The sequence below is a fragment of the Petaurus breviceps genome, unplaced genomic scaffold (genome assembly GCF_028583685.1).
Source record: "Petaurus breviceps papuanus isolate PSGF00001 unplaced genomic scaffold, PetGlider_PUasm1.0 186, whole genome shotgun sequence".
Taxonomy (NCBI): Eukaryota; Metazoa; Chordata; class Mammalia; order Diprotodontia; family Petauridae; genus Petaurus; species Petaurus breviceps.
In genome coordinates, this window is record NW_027185798.1 from 41,311,147 (window position 1) to 41,335,792 (window position 24,646).

Here is a 24,646-nt window from a genome sequence, read left to right on the forward strand (position 1 = left end):
AGAGAACATTATAAAATGTAAAATGGATAATTTTGATTACATGAAATTGAAAAGTTTCTGTACAAATAAAGCCAATGTAACCAAGATTAGGAGGGAGGTGGGAAATTGGGAAAGAATCTTTACAACCTATGTCTCTGACAAAGGACTCATCTCTAAAATATACAGAGAACTGAGTCAAATTTATAAGAATACAAGTCATTCCCCAATTGATAAATGACCAAAGGATATGAACAGGCAGTTTTCAGAGAAAGAAATTAAAGCTATCTATAAGCACATGAAGAAATGCTCTAATTCACTATGGATTAGAGAAATGCAAATCAAAACAACTCTGAGGTACCACATCTCACCAGTTAGATTGGCTAAGATGACAAAACAGGAAAATGACAAATGCTGGAGAGGATGTGGGCAAACTGGAACACTAATGCATTGTTCGTGGAGTTGTGAACTGATCCAGCCTTTCTAGAAAGCAATCTGGAACTATGCCCAAAGGGCTATAAATACTTTTCATACCCTTTGATCCAGCAATACCACTCCTAGGGTTATATCCCAAAGAGATCATAGAAATGGGAGAAAGACCCATATGTACAAAAATGTTTATAGCAGCTCTTTTTGTTGTGGCAAAGAATTGGAAATTAAGGGGGTGTCCATCAATTGGGGAATGGCTGAACAAGTTGTGGTATATGCATGTTATGGAATATTATTGCGCTATAAGAAACGGGGAGCAGGCGGTCTTCATATTTACCTGGAGAGGCTTAAAAGAACTGATGCTGAGTGAAAAGAGTAGAACCAGGAGGAATTTGTACACAATTACAGACACAACGTATGTGTGATGACCAACTTTGATAGACTGGACTCTTCTCAATAATGCAGGGATATAAGTCAATCCTAAAAGACGCATGATGGAGAGAAAAACGTGCATCCAGAGAAAGAACTAGAAAGAACTAAATTTATATCCATGTGGAAGCAAAATACCTGATCTTTTTCGTTCTCTTATTTGATTTTATGTCCTCTTTACCATTTTTCATTCCAGCTGGTATAATCCATCCTTATAACCTGACCATTGTATAATGTGAAAGTATTTACAGATCCTATACTTGATTATAAGATGCCATGGGGAGGGGAGGGGAAGGAGGGGGACAAAATGTGAAATTCAAGAAATTGTGGAATTGAATCCTGTAAACTAAAAGGAAACAAACAAATTAATAAATTAAAAAAATAAAATTTTTAAAATATTTTTTGCTTTTTACATCACTTCCAATTTCCACCTGAACCAGAAACCAGAAACCACCCTTTCCCAGAAAGCCATCCCTTGTAAGATGAAGACAACAACTAACAAATCAGCATTCATGGATCTCCCACCTCTGCAGTGGAGGATGGAGAGACAATTTCCACTAGAATATTTCTCATATTTATTGCATCTCTTCCTTCCTTCCTTCCTTTCACTTTGGCGTATAGTGACATTATGTTATGCTTTATTTAGATTTCTGTCCTGTAATAACTTACTATGCAGACCCAAGGTGATTTTACTCAGTTTCACACAGGGTTTGGGGTATGAGCCAAATGGATATAGACTTATCAGAATATAACCCTCACAAGCATGAATTCAAGTCTATGGACTTAGCGCTGGTTGGCCTGCAGGCAGTTTATTAAGCACATAGAATGGAAGTGTATGTACATTGATCTGGGGACAAAGATGATTGATAGATATTTAGATGGATAGGTAGATTAGATGTAGGTTCAGATACAGATATAGATACCATGTATATGGCATTTTTCATAGAAATAAGATAACTACTTTATATTCATGACTTAGCTTTAATAACTTTATAACTTTCCCAAGGTCTTGTTGAACTGCTTTTCATGCAGTGCATTGAGAGTCTTGATCCAGCCATCAGGAAGAGTGAAAGCACTCAAAGGAAGAGAGAAAATGAGTCAATAAGTTCACTTTTTTTAAAGGTTTTTTAGGGTTTTTTTTTTAGATTTTTCTTAGGTGTGTTATTTTTTAAAACATTTTATTTTGTGATATTTTCTTATGGTTTTCTCGGTTTTTTAACAATGTAATATTCATTTTTTTGTTTTCATGAAAAACAAAAATCTAATAAAATACAATCTGTGATATTATTGATGAAGGTATTCCCTCCCATGGGACAAATTGTAACCCTTCTATCCATCCAAACTTTCTCATCTTGTTGTGCCTCTTGTTAAAATTTTCTCATAAATTGTTCAATGGGGAAGGTGGGCCTTATATCCAAAATCCTGCAGGTATTCCTTTAGATCTTTGGACATTTTTATGGGTCCCAATGAATTACACTGGCTCCTTGGGCCATCTTTGTCATCTATTCTATGTTGATTTTGTCGCAGCCACCGATCCAGACTCACCATGTGTTTTCTCTATCGTCCTTTAATTAACTTGTAAGTGCACTTTTTTTAGGGAAAAAGGGAGGGAGACAGACACAGATAGAGACAGAGACACCAAGTAAGTGCCCTCTGAGCTCTTCTACAAGCCAGAGGCGTTGGGTGTGGGTGGGGAGAACAGAAAACTGCCTCTGTGCTTGAGTTATATACATATCTTTCCAACAGCCAAACATGTCACCGAAACCCTTACTTTCCTGTGGGAGAAGTGTGTTCGAAATGTTCTTTCTTTGTTCTAGCATATCTCTTTCTGTTCTGACATGGCCTTGCAACCATTTGTTTCTTTTCTACATAAGCTGCATGAAACAGCATAATGGCCTGAGGTATCAGAAACTTCAAGGACCAAGAGAAACTTAACTGTGGCAGGGGGAGGGAGGGCTGTGGGCACGCCTTGTGAACTGAGCTTTGTGAACAGAGGCCAGATTCTGGTCTGAGAATTTCAGACTGACCTCAAATGTTTCTGCTGGGCTTAGTTATAAGCACAGGTGCCTGAGAGAATAATAACCTATGTTTAGCACTATGATGTTTGCACAGCATTTATCAGACATTTATTTTGAGCCCTACAACCACCTTGTGAAGTAGGTACTTACTGCAGATGAAATTTTCCCCATTTTATAGATAAGGACACTGAGGTTCAGAGAGTTTAAATGATTTGTCACACATCTAGTAAATATTAGAGGCAGAATTGGAACCCAGGTCTTTATTACTCAAAAGATCTTTGCTCCTTTTTTGGTAGCTAAGAATTGGAAATTGAAGGAATATCCTTCAACTGGGGAATGGCTAAACAACCTATGTTATATTGATGGGGTACCTGGGGTATATATCAATTTATGAAACCAACTTGTAAAACCAGTCTGTTCAGTTGTAACTGCAATTTGTCCTTTCCCACCCTTGAGCTCTGCCCCTTCTCCCTATCCCACACTCCACCTAAGCAACACCCTTCGACCCCTTTTGTTCTTACTTAATCTCTTCATTTCTTCAGGGCCTGGCCCACACCCTCCTTTGTCCTTGCCTTTTGTCTCCTTCAACCTGGCCCAAATCTTATCTAAACTATCTATTCACATGCTCCTCTTGGTCAGCTCTGACCTTTGTCTATGCACTGAGGCCCCTCCCATCTGGTCAGCCCTGACAATGGCAGCCCTACCCTTTAAAGGTAAAAGCATGTGCCCCTCTCACTTGCAGGTCCCCTAAAGGACTCTTGCCCTCTTCTCATAGAAGTGGAACAATAAACTTCTACAACTCTCACTCCAATTAATCCTGAGACCTTGAATTCTTTCCAGACGATATTGCAGGTTTTCTGGTCTTAGATAAGATCATAATTCCTGCTGAACCTATTGGGATCCCGTCCCCCATCAATATGATTGTAATGGAACACTATTGTGCTATAAGAAATGACACTCAGGATGATTTCAGAAAAACCTTGGAAGATTTACATGAACTGTTGCAAAGTGAAATGAACAGAACCAGGAGAATTTTGTACACAGTAACAGCAATATTATTCAATGAAGAATTGTGAAAGACTTAGCTATTATCAACAATACAGAGATCCAAGACAATCCCAAAGGTCTAATGATGGCTTAGCATACTATCTGCCTTTGGAGAAGAACTGATATTGTTTGAATACAGACTGAAACATGCTATTTTTCACTTTCTTTCTTCCATTCTTTTTCTTTTATTCAAGTCTTCTTGTACAAAATGACTAATATGGAAATGTTTTACATGATTGCACATGTATAACCTATATCTGATTGCTTGCCATCTCAGGGAGGGGGGAAGACAGGGAAGGAAGGTGAGAGAAATAGAATTTGGAACTCAAAGCTTTTTTAAAAAGTTAAATTATTTTTAACACATAATTGGGGACTATACATACATATATATGCATATATATGTATATATACACCATTGCTCTATCCATTACAGTGCCAGATGATTGATTTTCCTAACAGGAATAGAAATGTTAGGAGAAAGAGGAGCTGGTTTAGGGACTACTACTACTATTATTATTATTATTGACTAGTGAATTCACTTAGATATGTTGAGTTTGAGGTGACAATGAGCTATTCTCGGTCAATGAGAATTCATTATTACACACCTACAATGTGCTAAGCCCTGTGCCAGGTTCTGGGGATACACATGCAAAATCAAAATAGTCTCTGCCCTCAAGGAGCTTCTATTCTATTAGGGACACCTGATACATAAACAAGTAGGGATAGGGAATGGACCTCCAATGTCACTGGCATGGGGATTTTCCAAGTGAGGATACTCTCTCTACAAATCTAATCAACCCCTTCTCTGCAAATTTACAGTCATATAGCATTGCCTGGAACATTGAGAAGTGATTTGCTGTGGAGCCAATACGATATTCATAGCACCTACAGTGGCTATGAATATGCTGGCATAATTCCGAACCATGATATATAACAGACTCTCCATATAGAAGACAGAACCAAAACATTTATTCAAACACCAGAAAATTGAATCCCAGCACCAGAAAGCCAAATTCATAATAGCAGCAAAGAAATATATGCACAATAACAATACAGAGGGCACTACCATCCCTGAGCCTTTCCCCTGCTATGGCCTTCCCACAAACAAACCAACACTCACATCTCACTGCCTGCTTCTTCTCTCTCCCTCAGTTCTATCTACTCTCACCAACTTTCTCTTAGCTCTGTTCCACCCTTCCTGTTCCACCCATTCAGCAGCCTCTTACCACTACAGACTAATGTGACTCAGGCTTCCATGTGACTCAAGCAGGTCACATAGGCCTATTAATGGATGGGAAAGATCTTCCCATTAAGCAAAAATACATTAACAATACACTTGCTTAGGATCACACAGCCTGTATGTGTTGGAGGCAGGACCTGAACCCAGGTCTTCTTATCTTCAATGTCAGCTCTCTATCCACATGCCTTACTGCCTTCCTCATAAACTATATGAAAAATATATACAAGGGGAAGGGCACCAACAACTGGGCTAGGGTAAAGGCAGGGGTAGAGGGTCAGGAAAATGGAAAGTTGGAAAGACTCTGACCCTGTCCCACCTTTATACTAGCTTATTTTTAAAAGGGGAGCCTGTGGATGGGGAGAAAAGGCCTGCCTTGCTCAGGAGCCACTAATGACTATAAAAGGTAGTGACAAAGCTTCTGAACTATATGGTCCCCAGAAGATAGAGCCACATGGCCAACCCCATAGACAAAAGGAATATCCCCAGATAATATTGGTATCCTGGAGAGTTGGGGAATCCAACCTTCTAGAGAATGAAGGAAGAGTTCTTGCACAGAATTTCCTAGAGAGGAGTCTCAGCCTGGAAATGTAAGAGCAACATGGGACTGAGCCATGATGTAGAGGCTAAAATGTGAATTGTACCCTTTGGTATTACCATGAGCCATTGGTACAGGTGGTACCATGGTACAGGTCAGATAGTAAGGAGGTTGCCTCTACAGGGACCCCAAGTTCATTTCCTTCCCAGGATACTAAGTGCCCAAACCCTTAGGCAGTACCATATGATTATAAGAAGACAAGGGATTGCCACCCTAGCAATCCTAAGTGTATTTCTCTTCTAAGAATATGCCAAGTCAAGGGGGGGGGGGCAGAGTCAATATGGCAGAGTAGAAGCAGGACCTCCCCACTGCTCTGGCTCCCACCTTCCCCAATCCATGTAAAAGGGGACTCTAAACAAACTTTGGAGCTGCAGAACCCACAAAATGACACAGAGAAGCTAACCTCCCACTGAGGACAGCCCGGCAGGCTGGCAGGAATCCAGTGCAGCACTCTGGGAGCCAAGCCCAGCCCCATGCCCAGGCTTTAGCCCCAGGGCAGGCCTGACCAGCCACAGGCTGGAGGGACTCCAGATCAGCAGCAGCTGTGGCCGTTCCCAGATTTATCAACACATAGATGTGAAGGACAAAGTGAGAGGTCAGTGCAGTCTGGACTTTGGGACCCAGTAAGTGGGAGTGTGTGGTTTTTGCCCCCGGGGCAAGAAGCTGAGACTCTGGCACAGCCAACCAGCACCACATGGCAGCTTCAGCTCCTGGACTGCAGAGTGTAGGGGGACCAAGCACCGGTCTGAGGGGTAATCACTCTTGCTTTAACCTGCTTGGATCTGGATTGCAGTCTAGGGTGGAGGTCCTGGGGTGTGTGTCCAGATTGCCAGAGCGTGTGGAGACCTCAGAGAGAACACCCATCTAATACCTCCAGCAGCTGAGAAAACCCCAGTATTTGGGACGAAAGCTCCCCTGTCTGGTTGCAGAGTCCTACTGTGGCAAAAAGCCCAGGGATCAAGTGACTGAGGGGAAACATGACCAGGCAAAGGAAACAAAGCAGACAGAAGATTCCAACATTACACTCCTATTTTTGGGACAAAAAGGAGCAAAGCATGGAACAGGAGGAAGACAGTGAAGTTAGAACTCCTGCACCAAAAGCTTCAAAGGAAAATAAGAGCTGGTTACAGGCCATAGAGGACCTTAAGAAGCAGATAGGAGAAGTGGAGGAAAAATTGGGAAGAGAAATGAGAACTATGCAAGAAAATTATGAAATGAGAGTCAACAGCCTGAGGAAAATAATACCTTAAAAAATAGACTAACTCAAATGGCAAAAGAGGCTCAAAAAGGTAATGAGGAGAAGAATGCCTTAAAAAGCCAAATTTGCCAGATGGAAAAAGAATCTCAAAAGCTCACTGAGGAGAATCATTGCTTCAGAATTAGACTGGAGCAAATGGAAGCTAATGACTTTATAAGAAATCAAGATGCTATTAAACAGATCCAAACCAATGAAAGAATAGAAGGCAATATGAAATATCTCATGGGAAAAACCACTGACCTGGAAAATAGATCCAGGAGAGATAATTTAAAAATTATTGGACTACCTGAAAGCCATGATCAAAGAAAGAACCTAGAAATCATCCTCCAGGAAGTTCTCAAAGAAAACTGCCATGATGTTTTAGAACCAGAGGGCAAAATAGAGGTTGAAAGAATCCACCAATCACTTCCTGAAAAAGATCCCAAAAAGGAAACTCCTAGGAATATTATAGCCAGGTTCTGGAATTCCCAGATTAAGGAGAGAATATTACAAGCAGCCAGGAAGAAACAATTTCAGTTTTGTGGAAACTCAATCAGGATAACCCAGGATCTGGCAGCTTCTACACTGAGGGATTGAAGGGCCTGGAATATGATATTCTGGAGGTCAAAGGAGATGGGATTAATACCAAGAATCACCTACCCAGCAAAATTGAGTATCATGTTTCAGGGGAAAATATGGTTATTCAGGGGAATAGAGGACTTTCAAGCATTCTTGCTGAAAATACCAGAGTTGAATAGAAAATTTGACATTCAGATACAAGAAGCATGAGAAGGTAAACAGGGAAAAGAAATCATAAGGAACTTATCAAATTGAACTATTAACATTACTACATGAAAAACCAATAATTGTAACTTATGAAACTTTTCTCAGTAGTTGAAGGGAATAGAAATATATATAGTGTGTGTGTGTGTCTATATATGAGGGCATATGGGCATATGAATACATATGTGAATGTGTGTATATATGTTTACAGGTATACATAGATAGAGGGCACAGGACCAATTTAACAGGAAGGGACAATACTTAAAAGGCGAAATAAAGAGGTGAGAGAGGAATATAATGAGAGGAGATGAGTAGAGACAGAATGGGAAGGGAAAATGGTTACAATGGAGGAGAAGAATAGAAAGGCAAAAGGGAATGGGTCAACCTTATTCCCATTGAATTTGGCTCGAGGAGGGAATGAAATACACACTAAATAGGGTATCTCACCCTCCAGGAGAGTAGGGAGGAAAGGGGATGAGAGGGGGGATGATGGAAGGGAGGGCAGGCTGGGGGGGACAGAAGTTGGAAGTACCCACTTTTGAAAAGGGACAGGATCAAAGTAGAGAATAGAACAAGTGGGAGGTGGGATAGGAGGGAGGGAAAGTTAGTCTTTTACAATATATCTACTATGTTATTGTTTTGCATTAGCCACACATGTACAACCTATACTGAACTGCTTATCTTCCTAGTAAGGGTGGGTGACAAGGGAGGAAGGGAATGAATCTGGAATTCAAAGTTTTAAAATCAAATACTCAAATATATATATACTATTATTAATACTATTTTACATGTAATTGGGAAATAAGATATACAGTCACTGAGGCATGGAGATCCACTGGAAAAGTCGAAAGGGGTATAGGAGAGAACAGATTGGAGGAGGGGATATCCTGTGGGATTGCTATTTGGGGTGGTGGGTAGGGGGAAAATGGGGAGAAAATTTGTAACTCAAAATCTGGCAGAAATGAATGATATAAATCAGAAATTAATAAAGCATTTGAAAAAAAAAAAAAAAGAATATGCCAAGTTGCAAGATGGCCTGACTTGTATACCTGGAGGAAAATGGGGCCTCTGGAGAAAAAGGAGCTTTTAATCTACTATTTATGGACTACTATGAGTCCTTTGAGTTTTCTGCCTTCTATCTGTACAATAAAATAAAGGCTGTACATTGTTAATTTGAGAATGTACAGGGGAACTGAGCACCCATTTACCCATATCAGTGGAGACCTAGACACATGCTGTGTTCTAATATTCTCAGAAGAAATTCCAGGTGTGAGAGAGAGCCAATACCCAGAGCCAAGATGGAGTGTCTTGTTCAAGGAATAGCTGGGAGACCAATGTTATTGGATCAAAGAGTATATGTTGGGAAATAAGGTGTAAGAAGATTGGAAAGGTAGGAGGGGGTTTTGAATACCACACAGGGGATTTAGGAATTTGATCCTGGAAGTGATAGGCAGCCATTGGAGTTTGTTAGGGGGGTGGGGGAGTATAACATGATCACTGTGCTTTAGGAAAATCAATTCAGTGGCTAAATCCAAGATAGCCTGGGGAAAGACTTGAGGTAGGCAGATTCTTTTGTTGTTCAATTAGCTCTTCGAGACCCCATTTGGGGTTTTCTTGGCAGAGATACTGGAGCAGTTTGCCATTTCCTTCTCCAGCTCATTTTACAGATGAGGAAACTGAGGCAAACAGGGTTAGGCAACTTGCCCAGATTCACACAAGTATTACATTAGTCCAGGTGCAATGTGATGGGGCTCTGCACCAGGGTGGTGATGATGTCAGAGGACAGAAAGGGCATATTTGAGAGATGTGGAAAAAGTGAAACTGGAAGGCCTTGGCACTATATTGGATATGGGGGAGGGAGTGAGAGATAGTGAGGGTCCAGCATGGCTCCTAGGTTATAAGCCTAGGCACGAGGAGGACAGTAGTGCCCTCTACTGTAAGAGCGAAGGTAGGAGGGGGCAGGGTTTAGGGGAAAAGATGAGTTCAGTTTCAGACATGAAAGGAGTATGTAAAGCCATGGCTTACCCTGGTGACCACTATGAAGTGTTGTCCAGCAAATATTTAATGTCTGATAGCAACCAATAAATCAGCAGGTTGTTCCTAGTTTGAATATTTTGTTTCCAATTTAGTGGTTAACTGTTGGTTAATCTAGTGGTTAACTTCAGTGTAGAGTTTCTAAACAACAGTCACCTGCTCAGTTTGGCAAAGTGCTGGAGCTGTCATTTGGTAGGAAAAGTACTCAACTTGGTGTTAAAGGGAGCTGGGTTTGAACGTAACCCTGGACAAAGCTGTTCTCCTCTCGATCCTCAGTTCCCTCATCCGTAAAACAAGGGTAATCAATCTGTTAGCATTTGTATCAGATCAGGGCTATCATGTGGATAATGTTTGATTGTGCATGTAAAGCACTTTGAAGCCTTTAAATGGCTACATTAAACTCAAATTATTAGCTCCCAGCAATGTGTCTAATAGTAGATACTTAATAAATGTTACTTGAATTGCACTGAGTATCTATCTAACAAAGACTTGCCTAACTGAACACGCCCTTTTTTAGGACTTATAGCAGAGACGATTCTATCCATTTGAGAAATGCAATTTATTAGGAAGGAATAATAAAAATTATTACATTAAAATTTGTGCCAAGACAGACACCTACAATGAGAGTCAAGTGTATTTTTAATACTTAAGTGAATACACTGGCACATACACACACACACACACACACACACGATACTGAATTTTGTTACCTTGAACTTCTCAGAAATGTGAAAGAATTGATTATAATATAGTAAGTAAAAAAATACTCAGAAAAGGCAAGGAAACAACATCTGAAGCAAATTTGGGAAGAAATATGCAGGTTTGTATTCTAAAGCCAAACCTAATTTCTAGCCATTCACAGGCACCAGAGCAAAGTTAGAGAGCCTTCCACTTCACCTGTTTCTCTGTCAATTGCCTAATTCTTTAAATAGGCCCAGATCTCATCCCTCTTCTTTTAGCAGTGAGGGTCAGGTTACAGGAGGCAAGAGAAAATAATAAAATGGATGTCAGGATATTTAAAGGGTTCAGTCTGGCCTCCCCACATTTGCTGTGCCTTTCTCTAGTGCTACCCAGGAATCAGGGTCCCCAGCAACAATGCCACTGTTCAAAATTCCAGGTAGGTGAGCCAAGGCACTCCGAGGAATCTGCTTTGCACTGATCTAAGGTTTAAAATCTTCCATTTCTCGTTCTGATAGCTCTGATAACTTTCTACTTGGGTACTCAGCAATTGCTCTGATTACATAGACTGCAAGGGCAAACAAATCCTAGAATAAGGACAAAGAAAAGCCCCAGCACATGCCCTAAGTGTGAACAGATACCAGCATGAGAGCTGGATCAGGAATGAGGTGTCCTACACAGGGATGCCTGGGGCCAGAGAAAGCTGTGTGCCATAGAGTAAAGGGTGCTGGATTTGGCTGCGAGACATGGCTTTGAGTCTGGTCTCTGCCATTTAATTTCTGTGTGACCTCCAATAAGTCATTTGATGTTTCCTCATCTATAAAATGAGGGAATTAGACTAAATGACCTCTAAGGTCCCTCCTAGCTCTAAACCTGTGATTTTATGATCTGTAAGGTAAGGAGATAGTGAAAGGGCCTCCAGCTCTAAACCTGTGATGCATGTCTTTGGCACGACAAGTGGCTGAAAGTAGAGAGGGTGGTGGAAAAATTAGCCTGAAGTTTTCATCCTGGAGGTCTGAGAGGCCTAGTTTAAAGAGATGGATTAGAGAGGAAGAGATGAAGGACCCTGCTCTGAGGGGCCTCTCCAGTCAGTCATTTCATGCTTTTCTTTGATTCATGAGTTGCAGTGGCCAGTGAATTCATCACAAGTGGCTAGGCTGCCTACTGGGTGAGGAGCCTCTGTGGGCGCCTAGAAGGCTGGTGCTCCAAAAGCAGGCACAGCCTGTTACCAGAATGCACTTGAAACCTTTCTGGCACAGCAGGACCTGCCAGAGCTAACGCTCCTCTGGCGTAACCTTTGAGAGCTCAGCACTCCTTCTGAGGCATCTGAGTAAGACCTGGTGGAGAAGGATTTGCCTAGAGGTAACAACAGCAATCTGGCAACATCAGAGGAAGTAAATACCCAGAGTGAATGTCACTGTTCCTTCCTGCACCAAACTGCACACGTTTCTGTTCCAAAGAAATGGCTGATCACCCTAACTGTGACTTCTGTAACTTGATAACACCTATTTGTTTTGTTTTTTTAATTTCTAACGGCTAAAGAAAAACGTGAGTACTGTGGATTTTTTCCATCCTCTGTGATATGCTGAAGTCCTAACAGGACGAATGAGTTCTTGATTCAGGAGCATGGGCATTTTTTTCAGCAGTGTTACACTGGTAGTAACTAAAATACTAGTAGCTGGCCAAGTTTCATTAAGGGAAATAATCACCACAGATTATAGCAAATAGTCTCATTAATTTTTTGATACTTTGCAAGTGACTTAAACTGCAAAATTTTAAGTGAACCTCTTGGGGGATGGATTTGATATTGTGAAGTGAAACCATCTTCACCCCAAATCAGAGACATAAAACAGGGGTAAATTGGGAACCATCTTAATGAACTCCCCCAATACCAGCTGCAAATTGATTTTATTTGATCTGTTTTATGGTGATTTCACATAATGAAAAAAAGGTTCCTTTTCCACTCTTTTCTTACTTTTCATGGTAAAGGCTCATCCAGGCTTTTCTCAAAGGCTTCAGAAGGGAGGGGATATACTACCTCCTGAGGCAGGCCATCCAGTCTCTGGAGAGATCTAACTTTGACAGATTTTCCCTAATGTCAAGGCCTAATTTGCCTGTTGACCACTTGGACCCTTTCCTGCTGATGCTGCCCTCCAGTGGCCAACAGGACAAATTTATTCCCTCCTCCATTATAACAGCCCTTCAAAGACAGCTATCATGTGCCTTCTCTTCAGGCTAAACACGCCCAGCACCTGCAGCTAATCCTCATATGAGATGGATACAAAGCCCTTCACCTTCTTGGTTCTATATACCCTCCAGCTTATCAATGTTCTTTTTAATCTATGTCATTCCAGCCATACATAGCACTCCTAGTGTGGTCTCAACAGGACAAAGTACAGAGAGGGTCTCTTCCTTTCTTGTCCCAGCAAACTCTCCCTCCCTTAACACAGCCCCAGAGCACATGAGCTTTTTTTGGCTAATGTATCACACTGCTGACTCGTTGAGTTTGCAGTCTATTCAGTCCCCATTCTCTTTCCCCAAATCCGTTTTTAGATAAACTTATCTAAGGAACTCCATCCTGTATTTGTGGAGTTGATTTTTTTTTAACGTAAGTGAATGATTTTCTACTTGCTCATATTCAGTTTCATCCTATCACAGTTAATCTGTCAAGAAAATCATTTTGGAACCTGACCACACTGTTCTCCTAGTTCGGAGTTATTTACAAATCTCTTGTACATGCTATGTATCCATTTACCCAAGTTATTGATAAAAAAAAAATCAATACTACACAGAGCCAAGGACAGATTCCTAAAGCACTTCACTGGAGACCTCATTCTGAATTGACCTTGAACCATTAGTGATGACTCCCATGTTAAGAATTTCCCTATAGGTGATGGCCCTGTAATTTAGGTCTCTCGGGTTATGAGATATATGGGAGGGTGGGAAAAGCATTGTCCCGAGAGTCGAACAATCTAGGTTCTAATCCTGGCTCTGCCACAGAGCTGGTAGATGTTGGGCAAACCACTTTACCCGACATCTCTGGTTCTCCATTTTTGTCATCTACTAAGGGAGGGGTTGGGCTAAGTGACCAAGGCTCCTTCTGGCTCTAAAATTATAGATTCAGACTCTGCCATATTACATGCTAATTTCACTTATTTACTAATAACCACTGCTGAAAAAAAAAAACCATCCTGAATATACAGAGATCATTGGTGTTGGATGGTGAATCAAGCATGATCCCCCTTCTCCAAGGAACCTATAACCAAGGTGTTCCCTTTCCTAAAATTATTCTTGGAAAGAAGACAAAACTGTTGAATATAGAACCAGGGTATGATCATGTCTGTGGTACACCAAAACAATCAATTAAGTTCATGAAAAAAATTATAAATTAAACTGTATTTTTTACCTTCTAGTGCCAGTAGAATAGCTAAGTTTCTCATAATTCCACAGACTAGTATCATCCCAAGGATATATTTGAAACACTTTTATAAGTATAGCTGTCAGTGAATAGCTAACTATACGAGAAGGATCAACAACTGGCCAAAGTATAGCTTGGTATTTGACACATGTGCAGGCTCCATTTCAGCTATGTCAGGAAATTCTGTTGCAAAGGCACTACTCCAGCATGAGACACCATCTACACCACCATGACTAACTGACTTTTTTCTCATTTGCCTCATGCCACTTCCATGACATCTATTAACTCATCCCTCCCCCTCCAGTTGCATGTGCTTGAAGTGCTAAGGTAGGACTTGCATTGTCCTGCAGTGTTGGAAATTCTCTTTTCTCATTAAATCTCCCTTTTGACCATTGCATATCTTTTGTGTTCTCTGAGAGTTGAGCAAAATTGCAAGCTATTTTCTCTGTGCTTGGGGATTTCTGCATGCTGCACTTGGATTCATGGAAACTTTTTCAATGCCAAAAATGCTGAGCTTTAGAAAGAAAAAAAAAAGCAATTAGATGTAATGGATAGAAAATCAGCCCTAGAGTCAGAAGGCCTGGGTTTACCTCCTACTTCTGTCACATATTGATTGTGTGACAAGTTGTTTGGCCTCTTAGTGCCCATAGGCTCTCTGAGACCATAAATTATACAGCAGTTGCTTGATCTGTATCAGGGGAGAGAGTTTCCGCACTGGGATTTCCCCATAAGAATAAAAACAGATTCAAGCCAAAAAGACAAAAGAAATGAAATAAACAGACTATAGGAATGCAGACAAAACATTGAGCTCTTCTGTTAACTTGGCCATGACAACAGGGCAGGTTAAAACTGAGTGTAAATATGAATGAAGCTCAGTTTGGTTACTATCATGTCACAGACCAAAATACATTATTCCCCTTATTCATTTTAATATGATTTGATTCAGCCTACTGAATGTTATAACTAAAGCTAATGGATAAAGAAATCAGAAATGAAAGTAGAAAAGCAGATAATAAGTAGGCTTTTGCATAATATTCCTGGGCTATGTTGCTATAACCTCCTAAAAAGCTGTGTAGACATTGCTAGGGGGTATACCTCCTTGGCCATGTGTAGGATTTGCTCACTCATCCTGAGGGTAATTTCTCCATAATCTGTCATTATAACAGCTAATTCACTGTCTGTCATCCTCATCATTGCTACCCACCTCAATCTGAAGCAGCAATTTATTGAAGGTGTCCTGGGAAGGGCTTGACATAGAGCCCTTCAGACAGTGAGGTCCTTGGCCACTGATAAACTGTTAATGGGATAAGTAAAACTGAAAGGAGACAGATGAAGGGATTTGGATTTGAAACTGAAGGACCTGTGTTCCAATCCATATTACTGTGTGACCTTGGACTAGGGGCATTACTACTCTGGTCCTCAGTTTCCTCAATTGTAAAATGAGAGAGTTGGACTGATCTCTAAAGCTGAAGTATGATCCTACAGAAGTCAATTGTAGATTTACAACAATACAGGCAAAGAGGTCTTTGGAAATCAATGAGTACAGATGACCTTGTATCATCATCTTGTGGAACCTTATACCCATCAGAACACAGGCTGTCTTCTGATTCTGGGGATCTTGGCTTTATCCTTGGCAAAGTTAATGTTCCTCTCCCTCTTTTAAGAATGAGGAAACCAAGGCTTCCAGAAGAGATTGATTTGTCAGGGGTCACATATGAAGAAAATTAGTGTAAAGCTCCAACTCCATACTTCTCTAGAGTCTGTGCCCAAAATGGGGAAGTTGGTTCTGTGCTTCTGATGGTGACCTTGAACTCAGCCCATCCCTGGTGCGCAGAGATCTGGGGAATACCAGGAGTACCCCATGTAGAATAAGAGGTAGAAAGGATCAAATGTAATTGCAAAGAAGCGCTCTGGTCAGTGACTTTCAAACTTTTTTGCAGTTTTAGGACTAAGAACCCCAGGGAACTACACACATACTGGCCTGAAGTCAAAGGGTTCAAGCCCTAGCTCTGTTTCTCACTGAGTATGGTAGCTTGGGCAAGACCATTTATCTTTCTGGGCCTTCATTAAGTTACCTGTAAAATGGGAAGATTGAATTAGATGAGTTCTGAAATCCCATCCAGATTTGAAAGCCTATGAGCAGTGTTACATAGGAAAACCCCTCAGTTTGAAAAGGATTGGTGAATGTTAACAATTGAGTGGTTCTATGTTCTCAGGCCCCAGGCAGAAAGCTGTGAAACCCCTGTAACAATGCCCTTGCCTTGCACCATGACCAGACTTAGCACTAGCATGGGGTGTGTTTAGGAATGTATCCCAGATACCAACAGGGATGATGGAAAGACGCGTATGTGGGGGTATTGCTTCCCAACCTGAGGAAGAGGCATCTCGTCTCCCCTCCGCACCATCTCCTTCCAACTGCTCCCAAGTTCACCTCCTAAATTTCCAAGGCCTGTCTCCCAGTGCACCTTCCCACTGGGACAGAGCAGAGTGTACCCTCCTCACTTCCCACCTACCAGGTGCCTCCTGGCCCAGGGATCAGGAGGGAAAGGGCTCCCTGCTGGCTGCACTGCCTGCCTCTGTATCCTCCCCTAGATTAAACAGCCTTAGCCCTTCTTGTCAGCATCCTTCTCTCTCTTTCCTTTCCATGGGGCCCTCTAGAGCCTTCCTCTACTGTGGTACAGCAGGAAAAATGCAGGATTTAGGATTTGAGGAAGAGGGTTTGACTCCTGGTTCAAAGTCATTTCATTTCTCTTGGACTCAGTTTCCCCATTTTTAAAATGATGTAAAACTGGACAATCTCCCAGGTCCCTTCCAAATATGTATGTATGACTGCATGATCTTTGATCTTTGGTTTGCTTTAGGTGCTCACTGAAACGGCTTTTTTTCAGAAGACACCACCTCTCTTGGCACCTTCTCTAAGGCTGGCTGCACATTCTCACACCCACTGACCCAGAGGGCTGGGAGGAGCATGCTCATTACTTCCCATTGCTATATTCAATCCCTCCCTTTGCCACCATTACTCAGCCAAAGCTCCTCCTCCTATAAAGTTCACTCCCTTATTACCATCTAGGGACATCCAGTTCATTCTCCCTCCTCTAAAAGGCTGCCTTTCAACTTTTTCCACCACTCCAACCTCTTCCCCTTCCAAACACCCTGACCTCCTCCTTCCTTGACATTTGCAAGTCTCATGACCTATGGTTCCACTCTATCTCAACCAAATACATATCTTAGATACCAACCCATTCCTCTTATCAACTCCAGGTGTGAGAATTCCTAGTTCCAGTCCTGACTCTGACATCTATATATAGTCACTCATTAAATGATAGAATTTTCTGGGAGAATACAACACTAATACATGAAAACTTCTTTTAAAGCAATGGATGAAGCCATGCGAAGCTTTGCAGAAAAAGTTTTTGCTTCTGAAGTCAAGGACGAGGGAGGACGGCATGAACTTTCACCATTTGATGTGGATGAAATCTGCCCAATTTCTCTGCGGGAGATGCAAGAACACAGATTCCGCTTGGAGACTTTATCCATCACCACTGATGGGAAGAGGTAAAATGTTCTCAGTGCACAGTAGGTGCTTAATAGTTATTTGATGAATGGATAGATGGATTTGTTGCCTATATCAAATAATAGTATTTCATTGTATTCAGTTGAATGTAAACAGCTAGAAGGCAGAAATTGCTTTTCAAATTAAATTTGTATGCTGAATACCTTGTAGATCTCCTTGAACAAAACAGGCATTTCTTGTAGAACCTTATACCCATCAGAACACAGGCTGTCTTCTGATTCTGGGGATCTTGGCTGATAAGATCTGGGGATCTTATACTGATCATTTAGTTTTATACACATGCATAATAATACAGTTAAATATTTCCCCACTTAGAGTTTAAGCATCAGTCTGAGGGCAGGGACAATACTTCCAGTTCATTTTCTTCTTCCACAGAGCCTATCAATGACAACAAAAATGAAAATTTATTAGCATTTTTTTGTATATAGAATGGTGTACTAAGTCTGAAGAAAATGTCAAATTTAGCTAAGACATCTGTCCTTGTGCAGTTTGCAGGCTAGGAAGGATAAAAGCAGAAACAAAGGTAGCTATAATATACAATTTTACACAGTAAGTGCATTCCAGAGGGGAGAATATGAAGGAAAGAGTCATTGACAAAGAGGAGGGCTTCCTGGAGAAGTCGCCATTTGAGTTGGGCTTTGAAGGATGGATAAGGGAGTAAAGAGAGATGGAGAATACTTGAGATATAGGAAGCATTGTAGACAAAGTTCAACTTAATGAAGCATAGAATCTGTGGAAGAGAGTAAGATGAGATAATATTGAAAAAGGAGAGTGATGGATGAGGGCCTTGAATGCAAGGAAGGGAGCTTGGAGATTCCTCACTAGCAGATACAGAATCACTGAATATATATTTTTAACAGAAGGGTGATATAGTTAAATCTATTCATAAGATGATTCTGTCAGAGGGGTATGAAGGATAATTGGAGAGAGGAAAGAGTGGAGGCAGGAAGACCTGCTAGGAGGCTATGATAATAGCCCAAGATGATCAATAAGCAATTACCTTTTTTTAGGGGAGAGGGCAGGGCAATTGGGGTTAAGTGACTTGCCCAAGGTCACATGGCTAGTAAGTGTGTCAAGTGTCTGAGGCCAGATTTGAACTCAGGTCGTCCTGACTCCAGGGCCAGTGCTCTATTCACTGCACCACCTCACCACACAATAAGCAATTATTAAGTGCTTGCTATGTGCCAGGCACTGTAAGGGTTGGAGGTAAGGTCTGTAAAAGGATAGTAGTAGTGGGAATAGAGAGAAAGGAAGGAATGGGAGAAATGTATTAGAGGTATGATTGACAACACTTGACAACTGATTGAAAGTGTGAAGTAAGGAAGAGGGTAGAATAATGCCAAGACTATAAACACGGAACACAGGGTAAATGATGGCTCCACAGACAGTGAAGACAGCAGAAGGCACAAGTTTAGGGGGAAATGAATTGTACAAACTGGGTGTGGAACATAGTGTAGCATCTGTACTCCCTCTTCTTTCTCTTTGGAGGCTTACTCACCTCCAACATGTCCTCATGACGGCAGGTCTGTGTTTTTTGCCCCAGAGTGTGTATGTGTGTGTGTATGGGGGGAAGGGGAATGGGGAGGAGAGGACAGCCACAGCCATGACCAACTGCTACACCTCAAACTTTCTCAGAGTCCTCTCTCTAGGGTAACCCTAGTAGGGACAGGGTAGTACATTTCTACTACTTGCCACAATAGCTCTTGAACCCCACTGTTGTGCTTCCATTTACAGAAAATCAATAACATCATTGATTCTTAAACATGAAACATTTACAAAATAAGAACTCAAAAGCGATAATAAGCATAACATTTACTAACCGATTGACTAATAGTTCACCTACAAAGCTGGGTCACATTCTCCCACCACTGCCTATAGAAAGAGTGGGCACACACAGAAACCTACCAGGCAGATCCTAGAATAGGATAAACCATGTGCCTGGGGTGATTTTTGACTCTGGACTGCCAGCTTTGATGTTCTTGATCTCTTTAGAATACAGTCTCCATCGCATTCCATTTGCTGGACAAAATTATTTCCCTTCAATCTGCTCCCCTTCTGGCCCTCACAAATCTCCTTTTGAGCAAAACCGCTTCTCTGCTATTCTCAATCTGCTAAAGCAGTATCCAGCTCTTTTAACACATAGACATCATTGGAAGGGTACTGAGGAAGTGTTGCACTCTTTTAGCAAATACACATATTTTTATTCACACACACAAACATATATATACACATATATACATATACACATAAACACATATATGCATATAAACTATATATGTGTATATATAATACACACACATATAAACATAACTCTCAACAAAAGAACTACAAAGTCTATCTTTCCCCTTCCCTCTCTTTTAATCTATAGTGGGCAATATAAGGTAGCAGAGGTATCCCTGAGATGTTTCCCTCTTTCAGGCTATAAATGGTACTAGAGAGAAATAAGTTCAAGCAGCTCTTCACATAGCAACAGGATTCAGCTCTTTTCCAGTGAGTTTCTAACAGTTGCAAAGCCTATCTGATTTCAGTAAACTCTCTGAGATCGCTCAGGCTTTCTGCAATCAATCAGCTCTCAGCAAAACAATGTCTCCTATCCAATCCATGTAGTTCCCAGTAAAGAAACTGAAAAGCCTGTCTATCAGATTCTGTCTTCTGTAAAAGCTTCTCTCATCTCCTTCTGCATCTTCTATCCCTGGCTTCTTTTGACTCATCCTGTGCTCAGTTTTTTCTCATCATCTGTCTTCATCTAATCATCTCTCATAGCCACCAGTGCTTCAACCCATATATAACTAACCTATAATGTGAAACTTAAAAATTCTACCTCTCTTTCAGGCATGACCCAACAGTCCTTGTATAATCATCCAATATATCCCCAAAACAGTTATTTGATTTATAATTTATTAGCTATAACCTTAAAAAACTTTGAAAGTAGTTTTATGTAAATGAGCTGAGAGCTCACAATTCATTGCAACTAAGTCAATTCTCTGTCTTCAGTCTTCTCAGGACATATATCTGAGGGGCTACCTTCTTTTAGATCCTGAAAACTTTCTTTGTCTTTTCTAAAAGACTTTTATCTGAGATGCTTTTTTTTTTTTTTTGCTTTTTTGGAGAGGGTCAAGGCAGGACATTTGGGGTTAAGTGATTTGGCCAAGATCACATGGCTAAGTAAGTGTTAAGTGTCTGAGACGGGGGATTTGAACTCAGGCCCTCCTGACTCCAGAGCTGGTGCTCTATTCACCATGCCACCTAGCCACCCCTGAGATACTCTTTTTATTCTCAAACTGGTTTTATCAATGTTACTTACACAGATTCCCTATTTCTGTCCCTTTTAGCAAGCAAAATGTCCAGTGAAAAAAGGGCAGTATCCTATTTTTCATAATCATCATATTTGCATTTGTTGTTGTTGTTCAGTCATTTTTCAGTTGTGTCTGATTCTTCGTTGACACCATTTGGGGTTTTCTTGGCAAAAATACTGGGGTGGTTTGCCATTTCCTACTCTGGCTCATTTTACAGATTAGGAACTGAGGCAAATAGGGTTAAGTGATTTGCTCAGGCTCACACAGCTAGGCAGTGTCTGAATTCAGACTTGAATTCATGAAGATGAGTCTTCCTGATTCCAAGTCCAATGTTCTATCTACTGTGCACATTAGATTAAAACAAAATAAAGTTTTCTCGTTCAAGACCATAAATTAGTTTAAAAAAACACCTCATTCGTAATAATCAATATATATACATACACAATTTTATCAGCAAAAGTAAATATTTTTATTCACAATGATGAATATGTGCACTTATATTTTATAATAGCAATCAAATTTATAATTCATATGTTATAATTCTGTACATGCACATACATCTATAACACATTATCAAAATATATAAGCAATATATGATGCAGATTATGTAATAGCATATATCAACATTTCAATAGCAGTAATGAATGGTATAAAACACAGAGCACATGATGCATCACAGAACTGTTTGGATCTATGAGCAACCATCCATCTGCTCTTTTACTTCATGCATGTCAGGCTAATCACTGGCCTAACAGTGCTGACATTCCTAGCCTGAGTTTCTATCTACATTGTTGATTAATCAGTGTCAGTTAAAGGTAGCTTTGAGCTCTCAACAAGCATAGGCTGGCTATCACAGTCCTTTTTGAGCACATTCTATTCCCAGACTACAGCTGGTATATTAGGGTAGAACGGAGTTGCTTCTGGGTTTGATCCTACCTCATCAGCTGAAGTGGTATTCTCCTGTGACCAAGATAGATTTAATTGAGTTAGATGATCCTCTAGAGATAGAGGTTAATAATATATAATTTCATCTTCATTGTGAGTATTAAAATTTTTCTGCATTATTATCTGGCTCTGTCCTTTCTTCAATATGCAGGTGAGCCCTATTTCTCTGAATCCTATTTGTCTGGTTTGTACATATGTGTTTGCATACTGTCTCCTCCATTAGATTATGAGGTCCTCAAGGGCAGGGATTATCTTTTGCTTTTTTTTTTTTTTTTGTATTCCCACCAATTAGCATGGTGCCAGACTCATAGTAGGTGCTCAACAAATTTTAGTGGACTGCCTAACTAGATGAAGTCCATAGAATTAAATGAGATCATAAAGGGAGAAAGACAAAAAGAGGGTCAAGGACAAAGCCTAAGGGGCTGGGAAGGAGATGAAGGGCCAGTTAAGGAGAAAGAGAAGGAGTGGTTAGAGGGCTAGGGACCACCAAACATTTTAAGTTTCCATTCCCACATTTTAAGTTTTACGGTTTTTGCCTCAAAATGAACATTTGTAGAAAAACCCAGTCTTGCCACAGTGGAGTGTCTGCTGAAAGGAGAGAGAGCTGAGACCTTTTTTTCTTCCAAGAATAGGAAGAAGCGTTTCCAGAGCCGGAAGACGGTAAATTTGTCTGTTCCACAGAGTGAAACGTCATCAACCAAACTGTTTCACATTGATGAATACATCTCTTCATCTCCTGTCTATCAAACTGTGCCAGACTTCCAGAGAGTACAGATCACAGGAGACTACGCCTCTGGGGTGAGTTGATATTCTCTGCTCACAGGCTCCTTGGCTCTTTTCTCCCAGTTTCCCTCTCCTTCCTGTCCCTGCTACTTTGGCTTTCTTTCTGTCCTGATGCTCTACTTCTGGGTCATGCATGATTTTGTGGTATTGTTTAGAGCTGAGTAGTGTCTTATGCTTTTCAAAACACTTCACATTGGGGCAGCTAGATGGTGCCGTGAATAGAGCACCGCCCTGAAGTCAGGAGGACCTGAGTTCAAATCCGACCTCAGACACTTAACACTTACTTGCCGTGTGACCTTAGACAAGTCACTTAACCCCAACTGCCCTCCAAAAAAAGAAAAAAAACACTTCAAGTACCTTTGCTCATTTGCCTTGGAGAATACTGGGTATGAGCAGGTCTACAGAATGGATTGACAGAAGGCTATAGATAGACACCAATGAAGGAAAAACATTCACTTGGGAATGGCAAGCAACCTGAGTCCAGCAAGGAGCCATGATGCAAGAATGTGGATGCAGGAAGTGGGCAGCACAGGGATATGGGACCAGAGGTAGTTGCAAACAACTGTGAGTGAGTTGTTTGGTTGGCTCCCCACCCAGTCATGCCTCCCCACCAGTGAAAGCCACAGTTTCTTGGATTTTGTCCAAAATCAAAATCAAATGAGATAACATTTATAAAGTGCTCAGCACATTGCCTGGCACATAGTAGGCACTTAATAGATATGTTTTCTCATTCTCTTCCTTTCCCTTCCCCTACCTCAAGGTGGTGTCCTGGAGTTCCTCTTTTGTGGGACTTAATAGCCCAAGGTCCAAGCTCTCTCCCTGAGATCTCCCTCCCCCACCGCATTGAGCTTGCTTATTCTGAATACATTTTGTAGCATTTGCTCCAAGAACTAAGACTGCTAGTTACCCTCCTGAATATAGGTCACTGTATAGAACCATCCAAAGAAAACAGAAATGGAACAAGACAAGGACAGAAAGAATGACAGGGACAGAGAGAGAATAGAAGCTGCTGTTCCTTGACAGAAAGTCCTCCCTTGTTTCACTGGAGATGCTTAAAGTATTTTGCTACTTGGAGCAGATTCTAATATGATATGAGGGCTGGTGAATTCTTGGCTTCAGGAACCTGACCTACTTCTGCAGACCAAAACAGTTGCCCAACTCATAAATCTCTGCCGCTTGGACATAGAGGATCACCATCAACAAATCAGTGAAACTAAAGTTCAGCTGCTAGTGTCCTCTCTAAATATAGTCTTCATGACCAGTCTCAGAACCTCATCTCATGTAACTTGGCTATTAGGCTTGGGGGAGCAGACTTAAAAGATAATCAGGAGTCCTAGTGATGAAGCACACCCCATTGTATGGCTAGTCTTATATACCCTCACTGCTTGTTCCTAGGTGGGAGGAAGGCTGGAGGAAAAGGATACTCTTGGTGTGTTTATATAGTATGATTAACTAGAATGAAGTAGATTGGTATTAGGAAAGCAGAAATCCTATAACTCAAGATCTCCAGCTAAATGGAAAATTAGATGAAAGGCATCTTGTGTGACCTTGGGCAAATCATGTAACTTTCTAGCCTCAGTTAGCTTATTTCTAAAATGAGAATATTAGACTGGATGACCAAAATCCTTTTCAGTTCCAAGGCTATGATCCCATAATACCAATTTAGAAGCAGGGATCTCCAACAAGGGAGAATAGGAATAACCAGAGAAGAAGGCAGGATGGAGAATGGATTAGTAGGAAAAATGAGAAGTAGGGGAGAACCTATGTCTCAGAAACTTAATGAACCAGATCTGGGCTGGTTCCACTGCACTTGGAAAATAGGAATGTAGAGTGTAAACTGCTTAAAGTCAGGGCCTACCTCACAGTGCCAGCCATATAACTGGTACTTAATAAATGCTTGTTAATTGATTGGGCTTCTGTTCTATTTGAACTAGTGCAGGATGTTAGAGAATTAAGACAATTTTATAATCACAAAGGTGAAGAAGAGGAGAGGGAGAGATAGAGATAAAGAGGGACAGATGGAGAGAGAGGGAGAGACAAAGGAGAGAGGTAGAAAGAAAGAAAGGGGAGGGATAGAAAGAGAGAGAGATGAGGAGAGGAGAGAGACAGAGATGAACAGGAAAAAGGCAAAGGAAGGAAGTTGAGAGACAGAAGAGAAGAGGGA

General features: G+C 41.0%; 1 protein-coding gene across 7 annotated transcripts in view; it reads left to right on the forward strand.

The window, feature by feature from the left end:
* The first annotated feature begins 10,789 nt into the window (after nt 1-10,789).
* The window catches only part of AMPD1 (adenosine monophosphate deaminase 1), a 37,572-nt gene continuing 23,715 nt past the window's right edge, over nt 10,790-24,646 (forward strand). For 3 of the 7 annotated variants that reach the window (XR_011168723.1, XR_011168724.1, XM_069090291.1), the window contains exons 1-3: nt 10,790-10,905; nt 17,259-17,439; nt 22,332-22,497. Coding sequence is in view for 2 of the 7 variants with exons in the window: in XM_069090291.1 (XP_068946392.1) it covers nt 10,884-10,905; nt 17,259-17,439; nt 22,332-22,497 (369 nt within the window). In the remaining 5 variants the exon portion in view is untranslated. Of the gene's footprint in view, nt 10,906-14,188; nt 14,212-17,258; nt 17,440-21,370; nt 21,851-22,331; nt 22,498-24,646 lie in introns of those variants that run through there. The other 4 variants (XM_069090292.1, XM_069090293.1, XM_069090294.1 and 1 more) reach the window with 4 other exon arrangements.